Genomic DNA, 26,236 nt, shown 5'->3' with positions numbered 1-26,236 from the left:
TCCATTTCACTAAAGAAAAATTATTTGAGAAAAGGCCAGAAAGTAGCAAATTTGGAAGAAATTTTTGAGAAAGAAAATTAACATGCAGTTTTCCCTAAAAATATCAATCTGACCAAAGCCATATTTTATCAATGAGGAAAAACACAATAAAGGATATTGAGCATTTTAAAATGAAATTGCAAAGTTTAGTAAATCACTTTGTATATTATGCTTGGTATTATAATCATAAATTATTTTACTCTTGTCATTTTGTAAATATCCAGCTGTCTTCCTCCCTGGTACCTGAGGCATGCAAATCCAGTTTATATTTTATATGTGTTTAGCAAGATGGAATTAGGATATTGATTCTTGGAGTTTTTATCATAATTCTTGTGTTTCTTATCACAGTTAATACTTATGCTACAAATTGTGGTAATGACACCAATATTTTCAGGAGGGCTGGCCCAGACAGCAGAATAATGGAAACATTTGAAAAACTAAGGAATACAATGGAAACAAAAGCCCATCATGCACATTTCTTGTTTTTCTTAGAAAAATTATGCCATCAAAGCCTAAAATTATTACACTGACATTTTTTCTTTTGCCTTTCAGTTACCCTTGCTTACTTAGTTATAACATCCAAAAAGTAACAACCATAAATATGCTTTAGCGTCATTTGGTTTTATCGTTGGATAATTACTAAAGTGGTTGCAGACTTTGTAGCCAGCAATGCCACTGATAAGTAGGAACCAAAATTATATGAAAGAAAAACTAGCAATTTTAATTCCAATGAGTGTTATGCCACCTTTTTTCTCCCTAGGAGAAAAAAAATGGTATCAGTTGCACACGAATTTTATTGTTGGTGGTAGTAGTGATGGTCGTGTTGCAAAAAAATGGAAATAAAAATCTATATAAACTGAGCTCTCAGAGTTAACTGCAAATATAAAAATATAGCATTCATGTCTATTAATATTTCAGTGACTGGAATTGAAGAGATGAACAGACGATTTGTAGTTTAATGACAAATCTTGGTAGATTTAGGTATATTTGGCAGAAATGACATTACAAATCAGTAGTGACTTGAATTATTCAACATCACTGGTAAAAATGACAGCCCTTGTCATTTAGCCACTGAGCCTGATAGAAGTAAGATGGTGTTTCTATAACACAGACACAAAACAACTTTCCCGAGAGGGATCTGAAAGAACATCTAGCGCCCTCTTCTTCTAGGCTTTAAGCCAGATTTGCCTCCAACCTTCATGGGAAAGAAAACCCAGTTCAGTTTCCATGACTTAAATACAAATCAGGTGTAAAGCAGTTGCTTCATAAAAAATGTATAGATCTAAACTTGTTCCCTCAAACTGAAATTAACTCAACTCACTTTTTCTGGCTTATATCACTTTGATAAGTGATCCCTGTACACTTTCTCTGGTACTTTTCAGTAATCACTGCTATGATTTCTAAGGTGATTTTTATCCTCTTCCATTCAACTATAGCTTATTTCCCAAGAATTCTCTTTATATTTTGTATGAAGAGGAATGAAGCAATGATATGAGAAGTTTTTATTATTTCATATTAAAAAAAAAAGAACCCTAAAGTATTTCTTTGCCACCTAATAGCTGAGTGACTCTTCAGGTTTAGGACATCAATTTGAGAGCAGAAAGCACTTCCTTCCTTGACCTGTATCATGGTACCTTAAAAAGCTGGCCAAAGGTTGATGCCTACTGGGCAGAAATTAATTTGCTTTCTACCAATTGTTTATATGTTACAGTACTTTTAGGGTCTCATAAGACATTTGCTATGTCATTCAACGAATCACAAAATCTGTTCTAATGATGGTGCTAATTTAGTTCCCAGTTACTTCCTTAATCAAATTTAAATGAGATACATGATTATGTCTTATATAAAATAGTTTCTTTGCATTCATGTCACACTGTGCTATCAAGGAGCAATATTTTTGCAGTATGTATTTTTACACTAACTGCAATAATAAGAGAATCACTGAATCATGAGAACCAGAAAGCAGACAAGCCTGAAATCAGTATTTATGTAATGGTTGTCAATTATTTATATGACCTTTTACATTTCTAGAAAGGTCATAGTAAAGGGTTATTATTCTTAGTTTCAAATAGAGAAAAATACCAGGAAGTAATTGGCTGAAAGTTGAATAGCAAGTATATTCATATATTTATTGCAATGCTTTTCAAATAGTAGTCATCCAATGTAGGAAAATCTCGGGAGAGAGAAGGCAGGAAGAGTGGGGAGGGGAGCTGAGAGAAGCAAAGAGGATGGAGAAAGAAAGGAGAAATTAGAAAGACATAAGTGAAATTATATTTTTTGAATCAAACTCTTCTCCATTGTATTCTTCCCTATTAAATTCTACCTCCTTGAAAAGAATTAATGTCCCTCTTGGAAATATGTTATCAGGTATATACCCTAAAATAAGCTTGCTCTCTTTGCTCCATCTAGTTATTTCTTTGATTTATTTCTATAATCAAAGAGTATTTGAAAGTGGGTAGAACATTTTATATGCCATAGAGTATTGATTATACATAGGGTCTTAGACTGATGACTTATCTTATGACACCTTTGCCTTTACACATTTAGTGGCTTATATGCTTACGATAAACAAAGAAAATCAGAGTAATAAAGGCATTGAGAAACAATTATGCACTGATAATGATGGTGTAATAATATATGGAAGTTGCACTGGTCCAGTCTTCCCTGTTACTTCACAGCAATAACTATCTGACATCGTGTCATATCTTACATTTACATAAGATCCAAACATTACAATGTGTCTTGAAAACTAGACTTATTTATAAAATATAAAGGCATATTCATTATACTCAGAAAGTAACATCTTAGGATGAGTATGATTAGATCAAAAATTCTACCTTACATTTTTCTAGCAGTTTTCTGTCCGTTGTGGAAGACTTCATAATATTTTTCATTACTGAAGTAATTCATATGTATAGATTAGATTCTAGGCCAAACTCAGATATATGCCTTAAACTAAGAAGCTTTTTCAGTTATAAGCAAAGCCTACAAAGGAGAAAACATAGGAAACCGGCAGCATGTGGGATATAGAAATAGATAAATTCTAAAAATAAAAATCAATGTTGAAGGTCTTCCTAATACTTCCTTTGTGGTTAGTCTTGGAAGCTCTTTAATTGTTGAGGGGATGTTCTTCTGAAACACCATCTTGGTTTGTCTACCTATGCTTTAAATATAATGCTATATATAAAACACCTCTTTTGACATTTTTACCTGAGCTGCTCTCTGTTGCATGCCATGTGTTAGGTTCAAGGTAAATGGCAAAGATGGGGTAAATAGCTCTCTTCACCTTCTTGCTTTGTCAATTTTGTGAGACTTCCTCACTGCTTACTCTGAATCAGTTTAAAAATAAATGTGAACACATGGGGACTCAAAAATCAGATTTGCAATTACTAGGTATATGATTATTTAATAGTCATGTTTAATATTGTTTATTTATTTTTACCTTAGCAAAGAGATTTGAATGAGCCTTATACTTAAGTAGCCAGACTTTTTCATATCCTCACTACTGTCCCCCTGACTAGTAATGTTAAGGTATGAATTCACAATCCAGTTTTCTATAAACCAGTAACAGATCCAACTAGGCCATTTCTATAGCAAAGGAGTTACAGTGCTAAGCCAATATTAAAATGCCTTCAAAGTCTATTAACAATGATAATCAGTATTTTCCTTTCCATATTTCATGTGAAACCCTATCTGATATGGAGTCTGGGCAAATATTGCATGCACTATTATCCAGTCAAAAAATTTTTTTATTGAGAAGGCATATAGTTTAGATATTAGAAATAAGCCAGGAAAAATAAATAAGGTTGAAGCTGCAGAAAATCTAGGATCTAGTGAGCATAATATTATCATATCTTGATGCATATAGAGGACTGCAGAAAAGCAATAATGCAAATACATTAGATAGCTAGTGGGAAGCAGCCGCATAGCACAGGGAGATCAGCTCGGTGCTTTGTGACCGCCTGGAGGGGTGGGATAGGGAGGGTGGGAGGGAGGGAGACGCAAGAGGGAAGAGATATGGGAACATATGTATATGTATAGCTGGTTCACTTTGTTATAAAGCAGAAACTAACACACCGTTGTAAAGCAATTATACTCCAATAAAGATGTAAAAAAAATAAATAAGTAAAAAGACTGGATGGCAGACTTTGAAGGAATATACAATGAGTTAAGGAAAACGCACATGAACTCAGTTTGCCAAGGGAAATCAACAGTGGAAAAGTATATACTTTTTAAATACAATCAAACTGCAGTTCAGAAAAATCAAAGTAAACCATTTCATTTCTTTGTATGTTCAGGCATCCTAAAAGAAAAGTCAGTAACTTTGTTTTCAATCTACAATTGGGCGTTTCAAAATTAATCACTTTTGACAGCATTTCTGCTTGCTAAAGTTCTCCTGAGGATAATTATTCTTTCTTTATTTTTCTGTAGTATATATGGCAATTTGCTTTATTTTATCTTTAACAAATACTGTTGTAATAAATATACATAAAAGATAAGATTTTGGTTTACTTTTTAAGTAAGAGGTCTTCAGGGAAAAAAAAAGACTCTTCTTTGATTGAAGGGTGTATATTTTATATATTTCTGCAGCTGAAATTGTTGCCAATTACCCTGAATAAGATGTGTGTAAATGAGTGTTTTTGTGTGTACCTGCTTAAACCAAAAGCTAATTATAATAGGAATAGGATAAACTGGATTAAATGTGCGAAGTAAGATCCTGAATAAATGATTCAAAATGTAAGCTGTGGTGAAAAGAGAAACCTTCATCTCAATTCTTAACTCCTGGTTTCTTTATTCCTTGCCATTTGTGTGATTTCAAGCCCCAGTAAGCCCTACCCGATACTCATCTGCACAGTTGTGTCTCCTGGAGAACTCTTCTCCTTGAAAGTTTGTTCAGCTGCAGACTTCAGAAGGAAATCCTGTAAACTGCAACTATTTGAAAACTAGGGTAGGGACTCTGAAGCAGGGTCAGACAGGAACCCAAGATTATTCTATTTCAGGCCTGTGGAAAGGCATAGAGAAGAGATGGTCACTGATAAAATGACAAAGGGAACATACCCAGCCAACAGAAGCACAAGGAAGGTGACATGAGTGACTGTATTTCTAGTTATACACCCATAAACAACCCCCTTCAAGTATTTGCGACACTATTGTTGCTAGGTTAAAGTTACTTAAAAACACTTTTGGGCATATATTGGTAGATTCCAAAACCAGTGCAAGAAGGGCTAGCCGGATAACATTAAGATTGTGTTCAGTCTGCTTCCTCTGTTGCTTAAAAGTCAGTGAATTCCAAAGAGCATGCGTGTCATCTTTTGGTTCTTCGGCTTACTTGAGGAGAAATACACAAGAGGTTAGAAAAGAATTAAAACCTAAATTTAAGACAACTTGAAGATATCATTTGGAAAAAGAAAAGTCAGGATGGGAACACATACAAAATGAAGGTGAAATTTGAACCTTCAAGTATCATTCAGTTTATAAAAACTTTAATCAGTTGCAGGGTCTATGAGTTTAAGGGCTCCTATGGACCGACGGTCATGATGTTGTGGTACAGGTCATAGACTCAGATTCCTTATGGATTATACTTTGTTTCTTGGCCAAAAATAAAATAGACTCTCCTTTCCAAGAAAATGGACATATGATCACATAAATAAATGTTTGTATACAATTTCAGGAGATCTCTGGACACCCTGAAGTCCATCAATGAAGAATTTCAGATTATTAAAAACTCAGTGTTCTATATATAAAGTTATGTTTTAAGACATCGTGAACAGCAGCATCTTTATGTAAGACTGATAGTGCATTTAAAAGAAAAAAGGAAACAAAGCAGCAGGATGCATTTGATATCAAGCTCCCGAACATTTACAGAGAATTTCTATTTGTTTCCTACCAGAAAGACATGAAAAATCTTAAAAGAGCCTTTAAGTAATCTCCAGATTCTTTTTACTAGTTCTTTTTACTTTCCTATTTTCAGATTCCATAAATAGTTTTAGCCTTTGACTTTCGCTCTTCTTTCTTATTAGCATAAATATTTCTTTTATCTAAAGATCATTTCAGTAAGTTTGAATCTTAAAAATCCAGACTTTATATATATGACAATTTAAATTCTCAGTTGAGAACATATATCTACCCGCTAGGGACGTTCATGTTTTATTATTACAAATTATACCATCTATTTTGGTCCTATTCAAAGAAACTATCAACACTTTCAAAAGATTCATCCAGGAGCCGTTGTCTTCTCCCAAAGAAAAATTCAGAGAAACCTTACACAGCTTGCTAAAGCTTAGACTCCATGTGAGTCAGTATTTAATCTTTGTGTTGGTTGGAAATGTTGTGTTGGTGTGTTTTCACCTTACTGGAAACATGATAAGAAACTGAGCTGCTTAAATGCCTCTTGCTCTTTCATAGGGCAGCATGCTTGCCCTTCTGGGCTGCTGGGCCACTTAAGAACGTAAGAAAGGTGGGGAAAGACCATACCTGTTGTAAAACACATCTCATCTCAGCATTCATTCTTTTGCATTGTAAGACAAAGCACAGTGGAAGTTGCCCTGTGGCACAATGTTAACTTTTCATAGTTCTATTCACAGAGGTCTTACAGAAAGTGTATTTAGCAAAATTGAACATTAACAAAAAAGTTAAATCCTTTGTAAGAATTGCAGAAAAGTTTCAAAAATAAGTAGTAACTTTCCTGGGGGGCAGGGAAAAGAAAAGTAGTTGGTAGTTTAATTTACATCATATGTATGATTCATTTAACAATGTTCTCTCCATTATAATTAAAATCTCACCATAAATAACCTATGCAGTTAGGATTAAATATATCTTGTCCAGAGGTTTGTTTGATTTTTAAATCTTCTGTTGGTTTTCTTTTGATTAGTGAATAATACAAAAGACCAAAAGGCTGAATATTTGATCATTTATATAATCACAACACACTTTTGAAGCCAGAAGTAAAGCACAACATTTGAAACACTACTGGAAAATATGACACTTTCTTCCCAAAGCTTCAGGACTCTTTCTGAAAACATTCCTTTGTATAGGAAACTTAAGATCATTATCATAAACTGATGTTTAAGCGATGGGGAAAGCAAAATCTAAAGGCTATTCCAGCAAGTTTCCTTAGCACACATTTCCTGTTTATATAGATTATCATAAGGCTTTATGGAGCTTTAAAATCCTGAACTTCTCAAGGACAAAACATCTTTGGCAGCAACACAATGCCCAGTCCATAATGGCTTTCCCAGATGTGTTTCTAGGATGAGGCACAGAGATTTGGGATAATGCTTCATGTACTCTAAATTACTAATGGAGACCCAAGTATTATCTGGGGATATGACAAGATGGACAAGCGTTCAGACTCTGGAGCCAGGTTGCCTGGCTTCGAGCCCTGGTTCTGCCAATTGCCCAGTGTATATCCTTGGACAAGTTCCTTAAACTCGCAGTACATCCGTAATCTTATCTGTTAAATTGAACTAGTGACTATACTCACCACAGGGGTTGGTGTGAGGATTAAATGAGTTAACACATGTAAAGCCCTTAGAACAATGTCTGGCACACTGAAAAACTTATTTTTTAAGTCAGTTATTATTACATATGTGCTGATTTAGATGTAGTATCTATTTTTTAATTACCCACACAAAAATTTTTCACAGAAACCAAGAACAAAAGCGGCATAAAATTATTTATTTGACATGCAGTTTAATGTGGTTTTGAAAAACTTAGCACATATTTCCTGTTTCATGTTTATGTTTTGAACATTTCAGAGTATTTCAAGTCATGAGAATTCTCTGATATGTTCATTATTCATTGCTACCTAGTGGTAATTAAACTATAGATTATTGTATAATCAATTATTTCTTTCATAATAACTGGAAATCTAAACGTCATAAATCAACTAATTTCAATGCGTGTGCTTTTAATTTGATCATTATCACATATTACTTTTATACATGTAGATGTAATAAAAAAATCAAGAAAGCCATTCTTAAAAACTCATATGTTATTAAAATTTTGCAATATGGTTAGTGTCTTATGTTGAAAACCACAGTCTAACGTCAGGCATCTTTGGCAGTAACTTTCATTGCCAACAAGACACTTCTAGTTAAAGAGAAATCTTTTTGCCCGTATGTAATTTCCAGTAGAAAAAGTGCAGTACTGAATATTACTGAAGTTAATTGATACAGACGGTATGCCACTGCTTTCTGGAACTGTCAGGAAAATTATGTTTCATTTCTTTAGCCTCACATCTTAGATTTACTCTAAAACAAATCTAGAAGTGCCACTGTTTTCATAAATGCAAATCAACCCTCCTAATTTCTGCTCAGCTGTTTTGTCACAGAATAAAATAATTTATTCTTCAGCATTAATCCAAGGTTATTTGGCTCACTTCTGAATTTAAGAAGCAAAATAAAGAAATTAAGAGAAAGCATGGAACCAAATTAACAATAATTATTATATAGATTTAGGGGTTTCAAATAGTTCTAAGGGTAAAAGCAATTCCAGAGTAATCTAAGGTATATTGGTAGAGGTCCAAATTTGTAAATAGAGTACAGAAGACACAAGATGACTTTTTAGATAGGAATAAGAATCTACTTCCTACAGAAGCTATTTCTAAGAAACTCTATATTATAGTATGGTATTTAAAGTCAGAAAATACCTGTTCTGATTATTTTACTCTAGGAGAAACCATCTTGTTCTTTAAAGCAACTTCAAACCTGTTGATTTCAGGTGTAAAGAATTTAAGTGGACCTTTGAGACAGTCAGGAAAATTCCTAAATATATTGATCTTAGTCATTTTCAGTAATGAACCTTCTTCACTCTGAAAAACACTTCTTAGCTTAGGATTCAACATCTAGTCGGTAAGGTAAGATATAATACTCACATTTACTCATTCGTTCTTTAAGCTGTTATTGGGTGGTTTGATGTTTATAGTATCAGGTACTATTCTCTGTGTTGTAAACTCATTATCTCATTTAATCCCACACCTCACTCAATGGAGAAGGTGGATTAACACCTCCTCCACAGTGACTTATTCTATCTCATGAGATGGAGGAGGTATTATTATTATGTAAAAATACACAAATATACAAATGAGGAATGTATATAGTGTACAAATGAGGAGACTGAAGCAGTGAGGTAAGTGAGTTATGAAAGGTCACTTGCCCCAGGTGGAAGAGTCTTCAATAGCATGTGACCTGACTCTAATCCCACATCTTCTAACTGCACTGTGCTGAGCACACAAGGTGTAAGATAGTAAACCATCCCAATTTGCCTGGGACACAAGGATTTCAGTGATAAAACCGGGAATTAACTGTATCATATAAAACATGTAAATAGCAGTTATTTTCACTTTGCCATAAGATATAAAAGAATCTTTATGTCAATGCCAAAGTACAATAAAATATGTAGATGATCCATTTTTATAAAACTATTTTTTTCTACATAGTGAACAATTGTAATAAGAAGGGGGAAGCAGATAACTACTCCCAAAAGGGAAAGAAAGTAAAGGTACACCAACATTTTTGAGTGGCAACTATTGCCAAACTCTGTGTCAATTATACGTTTTTTCATCTACTCCTTTGAAAAATCACATATAGTATGTAATATTATCCTCCTTTTATAGATGCAGAAACTGAAAGAGCTAAAATAACTTGCCCAAGATCATGCAGGTAGCATAGCTAGAATTGGAATTGTTTTTTTCCTCAAAACCGTATATTTTATACTACAAGTAATTTAGGATTAAAGTCTATTGATTTGCCATTCTGTTATTTCAGTAACTCTGCTCTAGGGCTAGAATTATCCTTAGAAAACATCTTTATTTGTGTGTTCCTTCTGGCATTCCAGTCAAAAAAAATTAAGTTGAGTACCTCCTCTGTGCCTCACTCTGTGCTATATGTAGCTAGTGAACTTACAGAGAATTAAGCCCCAGTCCTGACCTCAGCAGCATTTTAGAGTAGAAGGCAGACACCTTTGTAGTTAGTATCAATGCCATACCTAATAAGTGTTATACAATTGTTTAAGATGTAAATGGAAGAAAAAGTAAACCATCAGAGTCATCCTAAAACAAAAAGTGATTCACGGGAAAGTTGACCGTGGAGATGGTATTTAAGTTCTTTTTTTTATTTGTAAGTATATGATTTTACCAAATGAAGACAGTCGTACTTAGGGAATTCTGAGTCCCCTAGAGAATTTGAAAAACAGGAGGTGGGGAACTGGGGCTGTAAAAGATGACATGGAAACAAAGGTCGAGGAAAGATTGTGAAGGAATGTAATTGCCAAGTAGTTTAGACCTTAATCCTGAAGAAAAAAATACAATATGTAAAGCAGTCTTTAAAGGAGGGATGAGACATTAGTCCTTTATAGTAATTGTTTACTTATTTCTATTCCCCTTTCCACTATACACTCCATGAGAGCAGGATCTTGTATTGATTGAGGATGTTTCTTCAGAAACCAGAAGAGTACTTGATGCATAGTAGGCATTTAAATATGTATATCTGCTGTATCACTGAATGTTTAAAATAATGATTATACAAGCATTAACAGGTACAACCAGTAAACGATTATTGTAATACGTCAAGAGAAAACAAAGGCAGAATGTGGACAGTGATAATAGGTTTTGTATAGAATCAGCACCACTTAACAACTTATGGACTAATAAGGGTTTGATTAAGTGGGAAATCCAATATTACAATAGGGTTTCATACCTGGGTAATTAGATGGATGGTGGTGTCTTAACCAAAACAGAAATAGAGGAGGAAAAGAAGTTTCAAGGGAAATCTTTTTAAGTTTGTATTTGAATTCACTGAGAATAAGATTCATTTGGGACATGATCTGATAATCATCAGGCAACAGTGTTAAGAGGAAAACAATCCTCCAATTTTACTTCTTGTGAATAAAAATAATTATTTAATATATAAATTTGTTCAAATTTGTGTCATCCATATCTCTTGAATGCCTTAGAGGGATAAGAAAACTATTTCATTTATTATGAAATCCATTTGAGATTATAATTATAATTCACTATCAGTACAGCAGAAACAGGGAGTAGAAATAAATTAAATAACTGGCTCAAAAAGTCCTGAATTACAACTTGGGAGGAAGAAAATACAGGCAACCTGTCAATTCAAATTATTGCCATAAATTTCGTTACCTATTAGACAAAATATAGATGTGTTATAACATTAAATAAACTAGATTGATTTAAATCTGTGATAGAGTTTGGGGGTTGTTGAGATTTGTTTGGGTTCTTGATATTACTGACTACACATTAGAAATTGCCAAACTGATACAAAACACTACATCCAGCACAAACTCATTACTTACGTGAAAATGTTGAATCTGTAATCTCCTTTCAGAGTCTTCTCTGAGACCAAAAAAAGGTGGGCACTGTTTCACTCACAAAATATTTTCCCCAGAATTTCCCTGGAACATTTAAAGAATACCTCTCTTTTGTTTCCTTTAACAACAACACAAGAATAGCCTTATCATTATCTGTTTTCTCAATACCTATATCAAAATCATCGTAAGTATTGAGAAGCTGCAAATTTGAAAAAGATTCATTTGTTAATAGTCTATAAAAGTCTCAGTTAAAGAAAATTATTGTTCTCTATAACAGAAAAAGATGATATGGCATTTTGTGATTCATTGCATTCAGAATATAAGTGATTTCTTATCGAATCTTGATTCTAATGCAGTTTAAAATACCCATAACAATATCTGGGCTATTCATGAAGGAAAACCAAAGAACTTCACTTTTCGTGTGACTTGTAAAAGTATTTCTGAAGATCTCTTCAACTGATGAAGCTTCTAAGAAAGATCTGGGGATTTTGAGACTTGACTAACATTTAAGAATCCTGGAGCTTGTCCATTGACTCCAGTACAATGCAAAGACTAGGCTAATCCTGTGACATGAGGCACTTAGGGTAACTGGCTAAAACTGTAAAAATGGAAATAAGCTGAAATATTTTGAAAATATAAAAAAAAGAGAATCACATCCAAATGTATTTTCTAAGAGCAAAAGTATAATATATAATTTTTACATATTTAAAAATAACACAGAAAAAGCACTGTTACCAATGGACTTCTCACACCTAACCACATATTTGAAGAATATCACCCTAACTTTCATAATTTCCCTCATACCTATCCACTTTCTTGATTATAAAATGTAATCATGGACTGTAAGCTTGTAATCTTCACAGTGTATCTAACTTCCCTGTAGAAAACCACTAGGAAACAAATTACAGTTTAGATACCAGCGATATTCCAAAAAAAATAACTCCTTAGTTTAATAACATTTGCTTTCAAATGATGCTACTGAACAAAATACAAAAGACTCAGAGCTCAGGTGTGAAACTTTTAATTTACAAGAAACCAGGGGAGTCTTCCTTTGACTCTTTACTATCTTTAATGAGAAGATGAAACTTGTCACTGATGAATTTTAAGATTGTATAAAGTATCTCCCAAAGAGGTACAGATAGCACTAATTTCCAAGTACTTTGTATTCACATAGATTAGAATCTTGCTGAAGTACTTCAGTGTTACTCTGTTAGGAATTGTGAAACTGATGAGAAAAATCAACTGGTTTCTATGAAGCACCTACTCTGCTCAGCTCTATGGGAGATGACCTTGAGAAACCCAGTGAATGGGGATACAAAGCATCTGTGGGAAGATGAGGGAAAAAAACAGCCTAATACAAAACCAGGCACACATTTCATAATGCAGACAGTAGATGTGATGGGAGTGCAACCATAGGAAATGGCTGTGGGAGACTTTCATGGAGGAGGTGCAGTGTATAAATTCTAGGGAGATGTGAGTGTGATTAGGGAAAGAAGCAAGTTGCGAGATAATCCTGGCAGGGGAATACCAAAAGGAAAGGCAGAAGGAGATAGGATTGAGTAAGTATAGGTGATACTGACAGTTGATGAAGCAGTAGATGATAAGGTTAGTTAGAAGAGAAGAGGTCCATCACTGGAGAGGATTGCCTAACAGCATGGGCCGCACAGTTCTGATCTATAAATCATGTCTGAGAGGCACCTTTGGCATAAAGGTTAAGAGCTTAAACTCTGAGACAGACTGCTTGATAGCCACTTAGTAGCCATTTGATGTGGGGCAAGTAGTTTAATTTACTATGCCTCAATTTCTCTATCTGTGTAACAGGGATAATAATAGTATTCCTAGGGAATGTCAGCGTTTTTTTTTTAATATATTTTTATTTATTTTAAAATATATTTTTAGAAAACTAGATATGTTTCTCTGACATCAGTGGTCAAGATAGATTGAAAAGGTGTGATTATGAAAGAACCTGGGCAGTCATCGTAATAACCCCAATTTTCCCCTTAACATCCAGAATCCATTATCATTCAAACTGGAATAGTGGACTCATAATTTTTAGTTTTCCCTACCTTGCTAACCAAGCATTTGCATCAAGCTCCTGTCTGCAAGCTCTCTGAAACCCATGGCCAAATAAAAGATTTCATGACAAACTTTCAGATTTAAAACCCGGATCTTCTAGATCCCTGCCTACAGTAGTTCTGACAGTTCCTTTGACCTCAATATTTTCTGATATAGTTTTTTTTTTATCTGTATTTGGGTGAAATTAATGACTTTTAGGAACATTATAGAAATCTGCCAAAATGGAAAACTTCTTTGGGTTCTAATTCTATGCATGATAAATTGGGAACTTTATTGCTACATTTAACCTTTACCACATCTTTCTTTAAAATACAGATTTAAATGTAAAATCTAGCATTTGCAGACATTGTACTAATTTGTTCCAGTCACCCGTTGTAACCCTCAAGGCTTTGGGTTCATAAAAGGGACATGAATTACAATATGAGATCTAATATTTCCGTCACTGGTACACATAATTTCTTTCCAGATCTTCTTTGTGCTCATGAGGAAAAACTCTGTGCACAGTGCAGATTGAATTGCTAAAAATTCCAATGAGAAGCGAGAAATATAGAAGTAAAAAGTAAATATGTCATACATGTTTATTTCAGGTAAATATCACTTTCCCTCCCTAAAAAGACTTTATCTTTTAAACTCGGGCAATTGAGCAGAACAAATAGATTCTTTTCTTTGAAACAAATCAGTTACTTATGTCAAATATTCTATCTAATAGAGGTGTATTGGGAACTGTAACAATTGCAAATAGATATGATAAAAAAGAAATAAATGATGTTCAGTTTCTGATTTTAGCTTCTGCACTAGACTATGAAATCAGAAGTTACTTATTTTTCATGTACTACCATCATTGTTCTGTTGATCTAATCTATGTCCAATAAAGAGATGATCAAGAACTACTACAGGTCCCACCAACTTTGTAGCATTCATCAATCCACTGACGTTTTTCTACTTAAAAGCCCTTAAAAGTAGACTATGACTGATGGTTTATAATTTCTTAAAGAGAATTCATGAATTTCTCCTTTCTGCTTTGCCTTAGGAATATTTCAGAAATGCCCGGTCTAATGTAATTCAGCCATAATAACTGCATCACTGGAGGAGACGTACCACAACTGCCAAAGCAGCTATAGTAACTGCTTAAACCCTGACTTTAGCTTGTTGATTGCCTTTTAAGGAAAAGCTCCGGACAAAAAGAACATAATCTGAACAAGTGATTGCAGGGCTTTAGAAAAGGAAGTGCTTAATTACTTAGTAATTCATATTGTAATTCATGTTCTTTTTATGAACTCAAAGGAAATAATGCTATAAAGAAACGGAGAAATGTGTATGTTTAATGTGTTTATAGAAGCGTGTTGGAAAATGAAGTTCCTATTAATAAAATACAAATAATTTAGCTGCCACAGCTGGAAATCTCTAACTGCAGCACATATTTCTGTAATTGCTGTAATCCTTATGTGTTCTCTTGCTCTCTTTGCAGGCAGACCAGTAATGATTGTGGTGGAATATATGGAGAATGGATCCCTAGACTCCTTTTTACGGGTGAGGTGTTCTTTTCTGATGGCATTTAAATAAGCTATTCTGAGTTCTATATTTAAAACATTTATCATAAATTAATTTTTGCATAATGTTATTCATGGATTTTTCCATGAAGAATAGCAGGATTTTCTCTAGGGTGTGTTTCTCTGATACTGTGATACATTAGAGTGTTACTAAGAGGATGGGGGGAATATATACACATGAGAATATAATTGATTTCTCCTATAAATTCACTTGCCATATTAATATATACATATTTTCAAATGATGTTATAAAGAAAGAGATTAAATGAAATTCAGTAGCTTCACATAGCCTGTGTGAAGCAACTGAGTTTCATTTTGCTTTATCACATTTAACTATTTAGTAGGATATTTTATGCATTATCTATAATGCTGGACCCTTTAAATTGATGTATATTTACCAATAATGACTCAAGTTCATATCAGAAAATGGATTTTATCAGCTTTGTCCTTCTTAAGTTCGTTGGCTGACTATTTAGAAAACAAAAAGAGAAAGAATGAAACTCTGGCTGAGATTTGTTTTAGAACAAAAATTTTTAAAGCACTCTTTTTAAGTGACTTATCCTTGAAAGTATGGTATATACAAAAATCATTTGTTTTATATAGTGGTACAGAATAACACAGCTGAGAAGGTACCATGAAGTTATAATTCAAAATGTGTTTATAATATTTTTAACATTTAAAAAGCCAATGTATGCTACAAAAATATTCATTGATATTGGAAAAAACAGAAATATTAGAAAAGTCACTAGAGTATTTTGCATCCCCAGCAGAGGTCACATATGTGCATGTCACTGTATTCCTTAATATATATTTACCTACAGAGACATAGCCAATTTTCTTACCTATAAAATGACTGGACTTTTGCTATTTGAAATGTGTTATTTGTTTTTCTTCATTTTTTATGGGAATAAAAAATCTCAAGCATTCTTTCTTCACTTCATTTTTTGCCCAGTGTTATTTGGACAAGTTCTGTTTGCATCTTACCTCTCTCCCTTGATCTCATTTTCGTTTATTTTTCTTGGTCCCATGCCCTCTCCTTCCAACTGCTCTCAATATTAGCAGTGATAATATATTTATACTGTGACTGGACTTGATGTCCAGATTCAATGCCAGAAGCTGAATTCAGCAAAATTGTCGAGTTATTATCGAGCAGTACTCTTCACGGAATGCACACCCTCAACCAAGTATGCTCTTTAAGGCAAAATGAAATTCATAGGTGTTTAGGGATGTGAACTATTTGTTCTTTTCTGTAGCCATTCTCAGAATGTTATTTTATAGCTTGTATCCATTTCTCCTGTAAATGTGCTAAATTACTTTAGGATAATTTTTTAGGACCACCTATAGTACTTGAAATGCATATATACTTATGCCCTCCCATTATGTTTATCCAGAAACTAATTTTTATCAGATACATATCAAAATGACTTATTATCTAATGGCGCTTCAGATAGGATTTTTTAATCTACTATATCCTAGAGCTGAATATAATGGCAAATAATGTAACAGACACTCATTCAAATTGCTGCTGAAAAATGGGTCAAATGACTGCCACGAGCAAATTAGGAGAGAAATGTTAGCTTCAGATATACTTTTTATCCTGCTGAATCATCAATCAATTAAAACATGTTATAAAGAAAAGATAATATAAGTAAAATATTTACTTAAAAACATCCTACTACATGTTTATAAGTGGTATGTTTCATGATCTAAGATTTAAAAACTAATATTTTTCAGCTCTTATGCACCACGTGGGTTAGACACAATACAATCTGGGAAAGAATAAATGTTCAAATAATGGTGGCTACCACTACTAATACTATGAGAATCTTAACATATATTATCTCAGTTCATCTTGGCTCTGCCACTTACTGGCTGTGTGACCTTGTGACTTGAGCAAGTGACTAACTTCTCTGTGCCTCTGTTTATTCATCTATAAAGTGGGAATATTAACTGTATCCACCTCATACAATTGTTTTAAGGATTGAGTTGATTATTATAAAGCATATAGAATAATGGCTGACACATCGTAAAGGGTGGAGCGAGGATTGAAACTCAAGTCTCTGAATGAAAAAGCCATGTTCTCATACACTTTGAATTCTTTTTATTAAATTACTTATGACTTCTTATAAGTCCACTACCATCTTCCCATGGGGTCTTGGGTCCCCTCCTCACATAGAATTTCTATTAAAATAAAAATCATATGAATGGGATAAAAAAACATAGGGCCAATACTCCCTTTTTACTCTTCTATAGGATTCTTACTTTCTTTGTAATCATATCTCTTATATCCCAGAAGCTCAAAGTGCTTTATAAATTTTAGGTCAATAGCAGATATTCAACTCCCCACGGCTAGCAGAAATAAAATATATAAATATATATATCCCACAAATTCTGAAAAGCGAAGTCATTTTTCAAACTACTGCTTCAGAATTTGATAATCGCAGCTTCTGTTAGCACAGAGAGGAGGAAGTGGCTAAGTGCACGGCACAGTAGGGGAGCCATCCATGGCTCATTAATAGCGTTCTGTGCTTACTGGAGCTGGAAAAGATTTCCCTTGGTCTCCCACACCACTTGAAAATCACTTCAATTCACTGTTCTATATGACAGAGTGGTAGCAAACGAAGTACAAGATTACAATCTAGTGCCAGCAGCAGTGGCTGGCTAGCTGTGATATTGCACCAAATTCATAAATCTACTGTTTGAATCCTTGCGGACATTCCTCCAGATATATATTAGCAGGGAGAGTGTGGCGTGGTTAAGTAAGTATGTGTGTGTGTAAGTGTGTGTATATGTGCACGTACGTGTGGGAAAAGGGAGTGGGTAGGTACATAAGTATGTATGTGTTTTAAATTTTAAAATAAAATGCAACCTGACTTAGCAAGCGGAGCATCAGCCTAACTGCCCAGAAGATATGACCTCACTGATGTGCAGGTTTTCCTAACTTTTCCAAGGAAATACACTAGTGTGAATGAATGCAGTTTTGACCATTATCCCTGTACAGTCTCTCTCCATCTATACATATGGATTTCATAAACACTTTTTGTGGCGGCACTTACCTGGCAACTGCTTATCCCTAAATCTTTGGACCTCCATTTTTATAACAATATTAACTAGCAATCCAAATAAAAATAGTTATAAATTACTTTAAAAATTCGAGATATCATGTGTCAAGCACAAACAATTTATTCCTTTATTTTATAACATTTGTTGAATGTGGATTTGTTTATTATATCACAAAACTCAGTTATACAAAAATACAACACCACTGGTTTCAGTTCAAGAGGGTATATTGTGTTCAGCATCCTGCTCCCATCTCAAAACCTTTTTTTTTTTTTTTTTTTTTTTTTTTTTTTTTTTTGCGGTACGTGAGCCTCTCACTGTTGTGGCCTCTCCCATTGCGGGGCACAGGCTCCGGACGCGCAGGCTCAGCAGCCATGGCTCACAGGCCCAGCTGCTCCGCGACATGTGGGATCTTCCCGGACCGGGGAACGAACCCGCGTCCCCTGCATCAGCAGGCGGACTCCCAACCACTGCGCCACCAGGGAAGCCCTCTAAACCTTTGACATAAGAGAAAAAGATATACATACATTACTTATAAAGCACAATCACATAAGCAAGTGAGAAAGTGTCATCCAGAAATAATAACAAGAAAAACATTGGAGAAATTAATAAAGACAAAAAGCAAACAGAATCAGATTGAGTAAGGAAACCATAGCCAAAAACACACTCAGGAAAGGATGTTTGAGAGCAAGAGGAATATGTGGAAGGTAGTGCTACCAACTGAAATAAAGATACAGAGGAGGAAAAGGATGGGCTGGTCATTGGAAGAAGATGATGAGTTTAATTTGGGTCTTGTTACCTTTGAGATGCCTATGGAACATGCAATGAAAGTGTCCAGACAAAATTGGAAAGATATATCTGAAACACAACAGGAAGATCTTGACTAAAGTTAAAGATTTGGGAGTCAGTAGAATAAAAGTGGTTATTAAACCCAAACCATGATATTTTCCAGGAAGAAATGTTAGACAAAGGAAAGGAGTTGAACAAGGTTGGAACTCTGTGGCATACCAACCTGAGGAAGCGGCACGGATGGCAGCTCCATCCATGAGAGGTGAAAAGACAAGCAAGGGGGGAGAGGAGGCCATGGCATCCCAAACCTAAGAGAATAGAGCGTTTCAGGCAGGAGCAAACAAGCAGTTGTATTAAATGCAGCAGAGAAATTCTGGAAGACAGAGACTATGACATCTATATGATATCTATGACTAAGGCAGAGACTAGACATCTATGGCATTTGACACTTTCTTAAGTGGCCCTCCAAGATCTCAACAAGAGCAGTTTTAATGGGTTGGGCCCAGGCAGAAGCCAGACTGTAGAGGGCAAAATGAGACTAAAATATAAATAGAATTGGCAGGTGGAGACCAATTTTTAGGGGAAAAGTGGGTGAGATGGCAAGGCAAGAGATAAATCAGATGCTAGTAGACCAAAAGAAAAATCAAGGGCATTTTTTAAGATAGAAAATAATTTAGACAATTTATACACTGCGGGCTAGGAAATCAAAGAAAATACTGTTAAACTGGTAAGGCAAAATATCTCGGGAGATGGGAAGGTACAAAATCAAGGACCCTGGTGAAGGATTAACTTTGAGTAGCAGAAACCTCCACATTTTCCAAGACTTGAAGGAGCTGTGTGTTGTGGATCTAGAGGGATTTATGAGGAACATGCATTAAATTTAAGAAAATGATACCTCATGCTGTTGTATTTCTGTGCAAAGTAGGAAGAAAGTTTATGTGGGAGTTTGAGGACAAATCTTCACTGAAGGTGAATGCTTAGAGTAATTGCTGAAGTTAAAAAGATAAATTGCTGATGAGAAAAAAAAACAACAAAAAAAACAGGACCATCAGAATCAGGTTCTACTCCAAGAACACAGAGTTTTCAGGACCCCTGCAAGGGCAACCAGCTAAAAATCTTTACCAAGGCTTTTAATGATATGCAATGTAAGTGGCCAGGGAGAGGATCTTCTGGACTGCTGGCCCAATGATTTGTATTCGTTACAGGCACTCTTCCTCCACTCCTGCCAGTCCCCATCTTTGGTCCTAGAGAAAACAAAATGATTAACTAGTTCTGCTGACTTCCAGGTGATGCTAGAGAACGTGAGTGTTTTGGCAGTGGTGTGCATACTTCTGTGATTTCCTAGAGGAACAACTGACCGCTCCCCTCCCCTCTGCAATGTAAGGCTGGAGATAAAAGAGGCTATTGTTTGTAGAACAGGTACAATAGAACAAGAGTACTACAGGGGAATTGGGATGGTAGTTCAAGTAAGCAACCAGTGAAGCCAGGTTAGACAAAAGGAGGCAATAAAGAGGCCGAAATAAAGAGGCCGTTAGGCCGTTATGGACTGGAAGTCTTTATTAGGTAGAAGAGCAAGTATAGCTGTGTATGAAGGTGGGAGAGCTAAGGAAAAGAACATGGCCAGAAAGTAAGATATTGGCAGTGGTTTGTTAGAGCCAGATCATACCAGCTTGTAAGAGATGATGATTAAATAGTCAGAAATTTGGGGAGCTGGTTGTTAAATAGGTAGTCGCTTGAAATTGGCCACGATGGGAGTATTGACACCACAGAAACTGGCAAATGCTACACATCAGAACTTGTTTGCTTTATTTTTCTTCAGAGAGTCAGTTTACCAACACCTTAGATTGACATTTAAGATTTCTGAAGTGAGGTAATTTCGGGGATGACAATTTCCATGTGTGGTCTAGGAGTCAGTAGCTAAAGTAAAAACAAAGATGAGTATCTTTAACTAACTAATGTAGCTAACATTTATGTGTGCTCTCTCTGAGTCAGGCATTATTCCAATCCCATGCCTTAAGTATGGTAAGCACTAGGTAAGCACCCAGTGCCTACAACCACATTGTGAGGTAGGTGTTACTATTATCCCCTCTTTACCAATGAGGAAACTGATGCAAAGCAAATTAGGTAACTGGCCCAGTGTTAAACGGCTGATAAATCATTCATCATTCATTTATTTTTTGCACAAATATGTGTTGACCAACTATAGTAGGCCAGGCACTATTCTGGAGCTTGGAATACAGAAGCAATCAAAATAGAAATTAAAAATCTGGTGGGAAGAGAAATAAAGAATTCAACAAAATATGTGGTACATCAGATAGTAGAGAAGAATAAAACGGGAGAAGTAGAAGTGGAAGTGAGATTGGGTTTCGATGTTGAGTAAACAGGGAAGGTCTCACTGAAAAGTGGCATGTGAGTAAAGATGGGAAGCAGGTGAGGGAACAAACCAATTGGGTACGAGGGGGAAAAGAATCCAGAGAGTAAAAACAGAAAGTGCCAGGGCCCTGAGGTGGGAGCATTTTACACCTGTAGAACAACAAAGTAAGTCTTTATGCTCAATGACTATACGCTTGTTTTTCCTAGGTCAGTGCTAAGTCATGCCTATTATCTCTTCATAATTATTAATAATGACCCTTTTACTCCGCAGTAGGGATGATAAAATATAGCAGTCACCCTATCATTATGGCTAGAATGGAGTATGCATGGGGAAGGACAGTAGGAGCTGAAGTCAGAGAGTGGATGGAGGCAGAAAGGGGATCAAATCTTAGAGGGAAATGGTCCTCAACCTTGGCTGCACATTATAATCGTTCAATTTAGAGAGCTTTTAACAATCCCAGGTTCCAGACTGCACCCCAGATGAATTAAAGCAGAATTTCTTGGGCTGGGACACATGCATCAATATTTATTAAAAGTTCCCTCATTTGAGTCCAATATGCATCCAGGCTGGAAAACCACTGAGATAGGATCTTGTAGGCCACTGAAATGACTTTGAATTTTCTCTGGGTAAGACAGAAAGCCATTGTAGGGTTTGGAGGAGAGGCACAACATGATCTGGTTATGTTTTAAAAGGATTGCTCTGGTTGTTGTATTGAGAAGAGGCTATAGTGAGGTACAGATGGATGCAGGGAAATCAGGAGGCTTTTGCAATAATCAAGGTAAGGAGATGATGGTGGCTTAGATTAGGATAGTTGCAGTTGAGCTGATGGAAAATGGTAGATTCTGTGATGTATTTTGAACATAGAGCCAATGGGATTTGCTGGGGGTTTGGATAAAGCGTTTAAGCAAAAAAGAATATTCAAGGATGCCTGGCATCCACAAAACAAGGTCAAGAACAGGCAATAACTACTTCCTATAGTCATTGTGACTTTATTGTAGTGAATAGCTAATAGACCTAAAACTTCTACATAATGTCTGGCACATATTAAGGTCTCCATAATGTTATCTATTATTATTATAATATATTTCAGAAGATGTCACTAAGAGGTTTTTTTTCCGGTACGCGGGCCTCTCACTGTTGTGGCCTCTCCTGTTGCGGAGCACAGGCTCCGGACGCGCAGGCTCAGCGGCCATGGCTCACGGGCCTAGCTGCTCCGCCGCAGCATGTGGGATCCTCCCGGACTGGGGCACGAACCCGTGTCCCCTGCATCGGCAGGCGGACTCTCAACCACTGTGCCACCAGGGAAGCCCTAAGAGTTTTTTTTTTTTTCAGGTTTCTACATGAATCCTTTATTTTTTTTTAACATCTTTATTGGGGTATAATTACTTTACAATGGTGTGTTAGTTGATGCTTTTTAACAAAGTGAATCAGTTATACATATGTTCCCATATCTCTTCCCTCTTGCGTCTCCCTCCCTCCCACCCTCCCTATCCCACCCCTCCAGGCGGTCACAAAGCACCAAGCCGATATCCCTGTGCCATGCGGCTGCTTCCCACTAGCTATCTACCGTACGTTTGTGTGTATAGGTCCATGACTCTCTCTTGCCCTGTCACAGCTCACCCTTCCCCCTCCCCATATCCTCAAGTCCGTTCTCCAGTAGGTCTGTGTCTTTACTCCTGTCTTACTCCTAGGTTCTTCATGACACATTTTTTTTTCTTCTTAAATTCCATATATATGTGTTAGCATACAGTATTTACCTTTTTCTTTCTGACTTACTTCACTCTGTATGACAGACTCTAGGTCTATCCACCTCATTACAAATAGCTCAATTTCGTTTCTTTTTAATGGCTGAGTAATATTCCATTGTATATATGTGCCACATCTTCTTTATCCATTCATCTGATGACGGGCACTTAGGTTGTTTCCATCTCCGGGCTATTGTAAATACAGCTGCAATGAATATTTTGGTGCATGACTCTTTTTGAATTATGCTTTTCTCAGGGTATATGCCCAGTAGTGGGATTGCTGGGTCATATGGTAGTTCTATTTGTAGTTTTTTAAGGAACCTCCATACTGTTCTCCATAGTGGCTGAACCAATTCACATTCCCACCAGCAGTGCAAGAGTGTTCCCTTTTCTCCACAGCCTCTCCAGCATTTATTGTTTCTAGATTTTTTGATGATGGCCATTCTGACTGGTGTGAGATGATATCTCATTGTAGTTTTGATGTGCATTTCTCTAATGATTAATGATGTTGAGCATTCTTTCATGTGTTTGTTGGCAGTCTGTATATCTTCTTTGGAGAAATGTCTATTTAGGTCTTCTGCCCATTTTTGGATTGGGTTGTTTGTTTTTTTGTTATTGAGCTGCATGAGCTGCTTGTAAATTTTGGAAATTAATCCTTTGTCAGTTGCTTCATTTGCAAATATTTTCTCCCATTCTGAGAGTTATCTTTTGTCTTGTTTATGGTTTCCTTTGCCGTGCAAAAGCTTTTAAGTTTCATTAGGTCCCATTTGTTTATTTTTGTTTTTATTTCCATTTCTCTAGGAGGTGGGTCAAAAAGGATCTTGCTGTGATTTATGTCATAGAGTGTTCTGCCTATGTTTTCCTCTAAGAGTTTGATATTTCTGACCTTACATTTAGGTCTTTAATCCATTTTGAGCTTATTTGTGTATGGTGTTAGGGAGTGATCTAATCTCATACTTTTACATGTATCTATCCAGTTTTCCCAGCACCACTTATTGAAGAGGCTGTCCTTTCTCCACTCTACATTCCTGCCACCTTTATCAAAGATAAGGTGTCCATATGTGTGTGGGTTTATCTCTGAGCTTTCTATCCTGTTCCATTGATCTATCTTTCCGTTTTTGTGTCAGTACCATACTGTCTTGATTACTGTAGCTTTGTAGTATAGTCTGAAGTCAGGGAGCCTGATTCCCCCAGCTCCTTTTTTCGTTCTCAAGATTGCTTTGGCTATTCGGGGTCTTTTGTGTTTCCATACAAATTGCAAAATTTTTTGTTCTAGTTCTGTGAAAAATGCCAGTGGTAGTTTGATAGGGATTGCATTGAATTTGCAGGTTGCTTTGGGTAGTAGAGTCATTTTCACAATGTTGATTCTTCCAATCCAAGTACATGGTATATCTCTCCATCTATTTGTATTTAATTTCCTTCATCAGTGTCTTATAGTTTTCTGCATACAGGTCTTTTGTCTCCTTAGGTAGGTTTATTCCTAGACATTTTATTCTTTTTGTTGCAATGGTAAATGACAGTGTTTTCTTGATTTCAATTTCAGATTTTTCATCATTAGTATATAGGAATGCCAGAGATTTCTGTGCATTAATTTTGTAACCTGCTACTTTACCAAAGGCATTGATTAGCTCTAGTAGTTTTCTGGTAGCATCTTTAGGATTCTCTATGTAGAGTATCATGTCATCTGCAAACAGTGACAGCTTTACTTCTTTTCCGATTTGGATTCCTTTTATTTCCTTTTCTTCTCTGATTGCTGTGGCTAAAACTTCCAAAACTATGTTGAATAACAGTGGTGAGAGTGGGCAACCTTGTCTTGTTCCTGATCTTAGTGGAAATGCTTTCAGTTTTTCATCATTGAGGATGATGTTGGCTGTGGGCTTGTCATATATGACCTTTATTATGTTGAGGAAAGTTCCCTGTATGCCTACTTTCTGTAGGGTTTTTATCATAAATTAGTGTTGAATTTTGTCAAAAGCTTTCTCTGCATCTATTGAGATGACCATATGGTTTTTCTCCTTCAATTCGTTAATATGGTTTATCACAATCATAGATTTGCGTTTATTGAAGAATCCTTGCATTCCTGGAGTAAATCCCACTTGATCATGGTATATGATCCTTTTAATGTGCTGTTGGATTCTGTTTGCTAGTATTTTGTTGAGGATTTTTGCATCTATGTTCATCAGTGATATTGGCCTGTAGTTTTCTTTCTTTGTGACATCCTTGTCTGGTTTTGGTATCAGGGTGATGGTGGCCTTGTAGAAGGAATTTGGGAGTGTTCCTCCCTCTGCTATATTTTGGAAGAGTTTGAGAAGGATAGGTGTTAGCTCTTCTCTAAATGTTTGATCGAATTCGCCTGTGAAGCCATCTGGTCCTGGGCTTTTGTTTGTTGGAAGATTTATTATTTTTTTTTTATTTTTTATTTTTTTTTTGCGGTACGCGGGCCTCTCACTGTTGTGGCCTCTCCTGTTGTGGAGCACAGCCTCCGGACGCGCAGGCTCAGCGGCCATGGCTCACGGGCGCAGCCGCTCCGTGGCATGTGGGATCTTCCCAGACCGGGGCATGAACCCGTGTCCCCTGCATCGGCAGGCAGACTCTCAACCACTGCGCCACCAGGGAAGCCCATTGTTGGAAGATTTTTAATCACAGTTTCAATTTCAGTGCTTATGATTGGTCTGTTCATATTTTCTATTTCTTCCTGATTCCGTCTTGGCAGGTTGTGCATTTCTAAGAATTTGTCTATTTCTTCCAGATTGTCCATTTTCTTGACATAGAGTTGCTTGTAGTAATCTCTCATGATCTTTTTTATTTCTGCAGTGTCAGTTGTCACTTCTCCTTTTTCATTTCTAATTCTATTGATTTGAGTCTTCTCCCTTTTTTTCTTGATGGGTCTGGCTAGTGGTTTATCTTTTTTGTTTATCTTCTCAAAGAACCAGCTTTTAGTTTTATTGATCTTTGCTATTGTTTCCTTCATTTCTTTTTCATTTATTTCTGATCTGATTTTTATGATTTCTTTTCTTCTGCTAGCTTTGGGGTTTTTTTGTTCTTCTTTCTCTAATTGCTTGAGGTGCAAGGTTAGGTTGTTTATTCGAGATGTTTCCTGCTTCATAAGGTGGGCTTGTATTGCTATAAACTTCCCCCTTAGAACTTCTTTTGCTGCATCCCATAGATTTTGAGTTGTCGTGTCTCCATTGTCATTTGTTTCTAGGTATTTTTTGATTTCCTCTTTGATTTCTTCAGTGATCACTTCGTCATTAAGTAGTGTATTGTTTAGC

General features: G+C 35.8%; 1 protein-coding gene across 3 annotated transcripts in view; it reads left to right on the top strand.

The window, feature by feature from the left end:
- The window catches only part of EPHA6 (EPH receptor A6), a gene marked incomplete at its 3' end in the record, with an annotated part of 858,431 nt that overhangs the window by 694,845 nt on the left and 137,350 nt on the right, over positions 1-26,236 (top strand). For all 3 annotated transcript variants that reach the window (XM_079923297.1, XM_079923296.1, XM_079923295.1), the window contains one exon: positions 14,919-14,976. In XM_079923297.1, coding sequence (XP_079779423.1) covers positions 14,919-14,976 — 58 coding nt within the window. The remainder of the gene's footprint in view (positions 1-14,918; positions 14,977-26,236) is intronic.

This window comes from Stenella coeruleoalba, assembly GCF_951394435.1.
Source record: "Stenella coeruleoalba genome assembly, chromosome: 5".
NCBI classification, from domain to species: Eukaryota; Metazoa; Chordata; class Mammalia; order Artiodactyla; family Delphinidae; genus Stenella; species Stenella coeruleoalba.
This window is presented reverse-complemented; position numbering and strand designations above follow the sequence as displayed.